At 49.8% G+C, this 7,181-nt stretch overlaps 1 protein-coding gene across 1 annotated transcript; it reads right to left on the bottom strand.

Moving 5' to 3' along the window:
* Nucleotides 1–222: 222 nt before the first annotated feature.
* Nucleotides 223–6,470, bottom strand: PEX19 (peroxisomal biogenesis factor 19). The gene is made up of 8 exons (XM_005857764.2): nucleotides 6,343–6,470; nucleotides 4,997–5,106; nucleotides 4,398–4,563; nucleotides 3,888–3,973; nucleotides 3,514–3,675; nucleotides 1,742–1,918; nucleotides 1,472–1,516; nucleotides 223–1,310 (listed from the first exon to the last, which is right to left on the bottom strand). The coding sequence occupies exons 1-8, from the start codon at nucleotides 6,410–6,412 to the stop codon at nucleotides 1,227–1,229; spliced, it is 900 nt and encodes a 299-aa protein (XP_005857826.1). The 5' UTR covers nucleotides 6,413–6,470; the 3' UTR covers nucleotides 223–1,226.
* Nucleotides 6,471–7,181: the final 711 nt, after the last annotated feature.

Genomic DNA, 7,181 nt, shown 5'->3' with positions numbered 1-7,181 from the left:
TGAAATGTTAAAATCAATACAAATGAAAGGACTTCCGATTGAAATACTCGGAGGAAGTGAGGAAAGGTCATTCCGTCTCCTTTGCCAAATGAGGTACAGATTGAGCTGGGGAAGGGCGGGCAGAACCCAGCCCTGCAATGTTATGTGGAACTCCTCTGCGAACATTACTCACACTCCGTGCAGAAGCTGAGGAAGACCAGAAAAAGACCTGAATGAAAAACACTCCTCACTTAAAATATTTATTAGTCTGGAAAAAGGACCCAGGCTGCATCCCAACTTTTCCCGAACCACTTCCCAAATCAAGCCACAGGACTCAAAGGAGTTGTTTCAAATAAGCCAAAATGTATCTGGGGAAGAACAGTCATTCATTCCCTAGACCTGACATTACAATTACATGTGTTTGCCGGGGGGGGGGGCGGGGGGGGGGTACAGTGAGAATGGTAGGTGGACTAGATGAGGGAGGGGAAACAGGATGGGCCCTTTTTTGTCACAGTTTGGGCTCGGAGAAGGGCTGAGATAAACCGGTATTTTTGAAAGAGGGGAGATAAAAGGAGAGGCAAAGGAAGGTCAAGGGCTGGTTCACCCTGACCACATAGCATTGTAGAAACAGGGTAGCAACTTGAGGTGCTGGAACAGGGATTTGAGGACTCAGCACCTGGAGAGAGGAGAATCCCAAGGCTTCTTTTTCAACCCCACTGTGAATAGAGGCAAAGCCTCCACTTCCTTTCCCTTCGGAGAATTCAGAAAGGTCTGCCTGAAGGCAAGAGGGCATGGTGACAGACCTGTAGCTCCAGCCCAGGCTAAGTTTCTCCCCATTCATTTCCAAAGGCCCTGCTCAAGAGAACTACTGAATAGAATACCAAGATTCTGCCCCTGCTCCCCAGGTCCAAGAAAGGGGAGTGGAGACAAGGCACAAAGACCCTGGGTACAAAGGTGAACATCAATGTGGCCAAATATAACAAGGGATGCCTTCCTTCACCTGGTAGGTAGCTGGGCCTTTGCTAGCAGCAGAAACCACAATCAAAAGGGCTCACAGAAATGGCCTGCAGAACAGGCCTTATTCCTAGAAAGTCAGGGGAAAAGCCCCAGTTGGTATGGCACCATCTTGGATGGGATGACAGAGGGCAGCGGGCAGACCACTCCCGCGACAACACTCCTGCCTCAGCTCCCAGTGGTTCTCCAGACGTTCCCCATGGCTGGCAATCAGGGAGGAAACGCGTTGTGTTTCACATGATCAGACACTGTTCGCCATTGGCACCTGGTGGGCCTGACAGATTGAGGGCATCCAGGTCAAAGTTGAGGCCAGGAGGCTGGAGAGAGATGAAGGGACTCAGATAACTGCTCATATTTCAGGTCAGAGCATCTGAAGGTCCATCCCCAGGAGCCACAATTATCACCTGAGGTGGAATCACTAAAGGCTAAAGAATTCTGGAAACCTGGACTCAGATTAAAATCTAGAAGATATACTCACCATCTCCCCAGCCAGCTCTTTTGGAGGATGGCCCAAATCCTGTAGCTGGAAAATAAGGAAAGAGGGACATCAGACAGAGAAAACCCCAGAAGCAGTTAAAAGCAAGAATCTGAGCTGTGGTCTCTCTGCTTTCTCCTGCTATCTGGCCTCTCTTGTGCTCCCTCTTTCACCTCGGTTTGGCACTGTGGCCTGGGTTCCTTCCCAGATATGTCCTCCACCCAACACCCCGCTTGACAGCACCATCGGACAGACAGCAGGAGGAGGCCTCACCTGCTGCATAAGGTCCAGCACTGTCTCAAAACGAGCCTTCTGCGTGGCCTCACTGTCGGTGGGGGTCTCTGCTTCAAACTGCTCACATATCTTGCCCATGACGCTGTGCTGTTCCTGATATTTTTCAAACTGTTCTGGAGGTAGAGACTCCCGGTGACCCTGCAACCATTCTGGATACTGAAAAAAGAAAAAAATGGGTGGGGAGGAATTAAGTGAATAATGGATAAGGAAGGGCAATAGAATATGAAGAACAATAAAGAACCAAGGAGAGGGGAAGACAAGAGAAGGAAAAGTTAAACAAGCTAGTTCAGCATGAGAAGTAGCAATGCCTCCAACCAGTCACCTGCCTATGCTAGCATTTGTCACTGGAGGATGGTAAACTTTTTCCATGAAGGGACAGACAGCAAATATTTTGGGCTTTAAGAGCCACATATGGTCTCTGTCACGTATTTTCCTTTTTGTTTGTTTTGATTTTATATCCTTTAAAAATGTGAGAGTTGGGTCCTAGCCTGTTTGGCTCAGACTAAAGAGTTCTGGGTTCACACATCCCCAGTAGGAGGTGTGCAGGAGGCAGCTGATCGATGTTCTCTCTCATCGATGTTTCTAACTCTCTATCCCTCTCTCTTCCTCTCTGTAAAAAATCAATAAAGTATATTTAAAAAAAAAAAAAAAAAGAGTTCTGGGTTCAATTCCAGTCAAGGGAACGTACCTCGGTTGTAGACTCGATCCCCAGCCCTGGTTAGGGTGTGTGTGTGAGGCAACCAATCAATGTGTCTCCCTCACAACGATGTTTCTCTGTCTCTCCCTCTCCCTTTCACTCTCTCTAAAAATCAAAATATCAATGGAAAAATATCCTTGAGTGAGGATTAACACACACACACACAAACACACAAAATTAAAAATGACAAAACAAAAAGAAGAAAGCTCGCCCTAGCTTTCTCTTTTGCTTCATTCTAAAAGCAATAAATTTTCTTTTAAGTGTGTTTTTAACCCTGGCTGGTGTGGCTCAGTTGGTTGAGCATCAACCCAGGCACCAAGAGGTGTCTGGTTAGACTCCCAATCAGGGCTCATGCCTGAGTTGCAGGTTTGATTCCTGGTAGAGGGAACAAGGCAACTGACCAATATTTCTCTCTCACATCTATGTTCCTCTCTCTCGTTCTCCCTCCTATCTCTCTCCCTCTCTGAAATTAATAAAAATATTTTGTAAAAAAAGAAGAAAGCCCTTTAAGGGCTGTTAACATTAAAAAAAAAAAAAAAAAGTAAAAGTTGGATGTGGCCACCCAGACCTTAGTTTGCACTATTCATTTCACACTTGATCATATGTTCCTCTATGCAACTGAAAAGCTTCTATTCCTGTATTTTATTTCTTTAATAAAACTATATACTCGTTCATGGCAGCGACCACCATTTACACTGCTCTTAAGTTGTTTTTAGCAAAAAGCCAGTAAATCCTCAGTGAAACACTATTAGAGAACTGAACACAGAGATGAAATAAGGGGTTGCTCAGACAACTAAAGAATATTAAACCATTTTATAGTAAACTAGAGGATTTCCCTTTCTCCCTTAAATATCCTCAGTGTGGTAAAGCTTTATTCTCTTAGAGACACAACTCTCCAACTCTCCCCAATCCAAATAAACAAACATTGGAGAAAGAAACAGATGGGAGTTATATACCCGAGTTTCTCTATCTTTGCAGGCTCTAAGCAGACAAAGTAGCCACAGGAGTTGATACATCGGGGAACAAGGAGGACAAGCAGAAATAGTTCACAAACCTTTTCTGTGATCTCCTTCAGTGATGGGTACAGCACATCCTTGGACAGTAGGTTCTGCATGATACTCTGCATGATGGGGAGGATGTTTCCTTCAGCATCCCCTTCATCCATGCCCAGTCCTTCCATGGCCTTGGTCAGCTCCTCTTCTGACATGCCTGAGTTCTAGAAAGGACAGGAGAGAGGTGAGCAAGTACACTGCCTTCTTGGGATGCTTCCTACCCTTTCAGGTGGGAAAGAACTATTTAAACTTGACTGTAGCAAAACAGTGAGGCAGGGACAGACTGGAGATGATACCCAAGAGTCTGTCTTTGAGACTCTGCTGGTGAAGTGTCTGAGAATGGGCCCCTTGTGGTCCCCTCCCTCCTCCCCCTCACCTGCAGATCAGTAGCATTTTTGGCCAGTCCACTTAGTGTCTCCTTTAGGCAAGAAGTGAATTCTTGTTGGGAAGTTACATCACTACCTAGGAGAGATCAAAAGAGCCATGGTCATTTACAATTTTAACTGTTTGCTTACCTAGACTGACCCGGTTACCAGCTTGGATATGGAGCATTTAGTTGTGAGTCACTAGCACTACCAAATTTTAGGATGCTCTATGGTTATCTTCATAGTCATTTTCACAAATCGACATACTTTGTGCTCCATGATGACACTCAGGATAACACTACCCCTTTGAATCGATCAGTTTCCAATAAAACTTCCCATTACGTTCCACCTATCATACCCCTTTCATCAGCAGGATTCCCTCCCTCCTCCCATCTCCCTCTCCACCCCATGGCAGTGGTATCATGATTGCTACCAACTTCATTAAGAATTCTGGTGGTCTCAAGCAAGGATGATGTAAGAGGTTTGTTCAGGTATTTCCAGTTGTCTGGGCCCCGCCTCACCCACTCTTCCAGCAGCCTCCGAGAGCTTTTGGAACTGCTCCACCAGGTGGGGCTCTTCCTCAGCCAACTCCTTCATTGCCTTCTCGAACTCGGCAGTGGCTTGGGAAGCCAGCTCACTGTCGAATAGTTCCTGGAAAAACTTCTCTTGGGAGGCGAAGAGGGCATCCTGCGGGGGAAGAGTGGCCAAATGCATCTCTTGGCACTACCTTGCACCTGACCTCTGACAAAAGTCACAGGCAGAGGCTCTGGGAAACACAGTGCCTCCCTCCTACCCATTCCTATTGGACATTCTAACCACCTCTCTTAAGGAGGACAGCAAGAAAGGCATCTGGCCTCAGAGGGAAAGGTATGGAGTGGCGTTCCCAAATCAATCATGTAAATGTCCTCTTTTCTCAAAGAATTTCCTTGAGATCCACTCCACCTCAAGCCCCTGTTTCACAAGGACCGAGGCCTGCAAGGGCACTCAGCAATGTGAGGTCAAGGCACCCTCCTCCCACTCCCCTCTGGCCCACAGGGACCTGCCCCACCGCTGCTCAGAGCTGCATACTATCTCCCCTCCATCCCCCCCCACCCCGCCCCCAAACAGGTGGAATTTATACTTTGGCAGTGTCTCCTGGCGATCTCTTCTGGGGCCCTGAAGCATCAGGGGCCGTGGTGGTAGGAGGGGGTGCTGGGGAGGGTCTGGCCTTATCGAAATCATCAAGAGCACCTTCAGAGACAAGAGACATCGTATGTGTGTTGGGGATGGGTGAGAATAGAAGGCTGGGCAAAGCACTGAGAGAACAATCTTTCAAACTGCCAACTTCCCTACATGCTTCTTTTTTTTTGAGTCTCCTTATTCTGGCCCACTCCTAAGCAAGCCTTCCCATTACCTAATTTATTGCAATCAGAGGGGAAAACACCTTCAAGTAGAACAGGCATCTCTCTCAGAACCAGGAGGAGTGTTACACAGAAATTCTGCAGAAACACCTCTACCTACAGCGCCTTCCCTGCAAACCCTACACATACATCCAACAGGAGCAGAGAACACAATACCCTCAACCCCCTGCACTCGCGCCGGAGCCCGAAAGGAACTCACCTTTGGCAGGAAAGCAGAAGCCACCCTCCGTCCCACCCACCTTCCCATGGGTCCTGGTACCAGTACACACTGGACTCCAGGGAAGGGCATCCAACCCTCTCACCCTCCAACCTGGCCCTCCCTGGGCAGAGCTCCGGGACTCCTCTGGCCCCGTCTCTGCAGATGGCCGTGCGCCAAGTCACACAGAGTCACTTGGCACTCGCCACCGTTTGTTCATCCTTCCGCCTGTGGCTGACTGGGCAAGACAAGAACATTCACCTCTGCCCTGAAAAGCCTGTGCCCTCGCTGCCAGTCTGCGTGCCAGGCCTAGGGGGAGAGCCCCGGCCCACTCCGGGCAACACCGAGAGCATGGAGGACACGGCTAAGGAAGGATTGGGGGGTGACCTGTCTCTCCCTGAGACCTTCTCATTCTCGGTTTTTCAAAATAATAGGAAAGGAGTCGGCTCCAGCTCTGCCAGGAGGAGGGAACGGGACGGGGCCCGGGGAGAGAGGTGGAAGCCTGGAGGAGGGGCGGGCCCGCCGGGGGTGGCGAGTTGGGGAGCCACCGTGAGCGTCTGCGAGCAGCCCCCGGGGATCCGGAGAACCGACCAATGCCAAGTAGGGGCTTGGGGTCCAGAAACGCCGTCCGCCGGACTACCGTGTCCGCTCCGGCAGAGAGACCAACGGCCAGGGTCCTCGGGGGACTCCCAGCTCCCGCTGCCGGGGAAGGGGGCCAGGAGATGCTCCTCCGAGTCGTAGTCAGACCCGCCGCCCACCCCCGTCCGATCCCGGGACGGCCTCCCCGCTCCGCCCCAGCAGCTCGGGTTCACTCAACGCCCCGAGCGGGTCCTCACGCCGCCGCCGCGCGTCTCTCCGTTGCGGGCTTACTTTCCAGAAGCTCCTCCAACTCCCGGTCCGCGTCGGCCGCGACCCCACAGTCCCCCTCCGCTGCGGCCATCTTGCTGCCTCCGCTGCACCGTAGGGGGCGGGACTCCGCACCTCGCGCCCCACCCCTTCCGCCCCTGCGACCAATGGAAAGGCGGGCCAGGGCAGAGTCGTCATTTTTAAAGGGACAGCAAGGTGTGGGGGTTTGTTTTTCTTTTCTTCAAACCATTTAACTAACAGAGGGGAACTTACTGGGAACTTTTGCTAGGTTTCTTACTGGCCTGCACACTTTCTGACATACTATGTATTTTACCTATTTATATTGTTTATATTGTCCTCCCTTCCCCTTCGCCTAGGCCTCTCCCTCTGGAATTTCAGCGCCGTGATGGCAAGGATTTTACTCCTGTCTTCACTGCTGTATTCTCACTCCTAGGCGGGGGCCTAACACTTAGTTGTCTCTCCCAGACCCTTATGGGGACCATCTTTATGCGGAATCAAATGGGCATCTCTTGTTTCCTAGTCTCCATGAGAACTGTTACACTAAGGCCTGGGACTTAGTTAGAACTCAATGTTGGTTGAATCAATTCAGGCAGGAAAAATTGCTGGGGTCCAGCCCCAGCAGGTCCAGGGGTTCCCAAAGGTGTGGACGGAGTCGGCGAAGAAGGAATGACATGGAGACAGTGTTCAGATGATCAGCATTGCCAGGTTCTCCTTTTATTGTCCTGTTACATCTGTATTTATACCATTTGATCCTATAAGCATGCCTCTATAATCACATCATGGTATGTTTTGGGTAACCTTCTACAGTTCCTTGTTTCATTTCCAGTTTCTTACCTGACCTT

Source organism: Myotis brandtii, unplaced genomic scaffold (assembly GCF_000412655.1).
Source record: "Myotis brandtii unplaced genomic scaffold, ASM41265v1 scaffold1120, whole genome shotgun sequence".
In the NCBI taxonomy this organism is placed as follows: domain Eukaryota; kingdom Metazoa; phylum Chordata; class Mammalia; order Chiroptera; family Vespertilionidae; genus Myotis; species Myotis brandtii.
This window is presented reverse-complemented; position numbering and strand designations above follow the sequence as displayed.

Coding starts and splice junctions, on each gene's coding strand:
- PEX19 (XM_005857764.2), bottom strand. CDS start 6,412: ATGGCCGCAGCGGAGGGGGACTGTGGGGTCGCGGCCGACGCGGACCGG. Junction 1,517..1,741: donor TGCTGGACCTTATGCAGCAG/GTGAGGCCTCCT, acceptor CTTATTTTCCAG/CTACAGGATTTGGGCCATCC. Junction 1,311..1,471: donor AAGAGCTGGCTGGGGAGATG/GTGAGTATATCT, acceptor ATCTCTCTCCAG/CCTCCTGGCCTCAACTTTGA.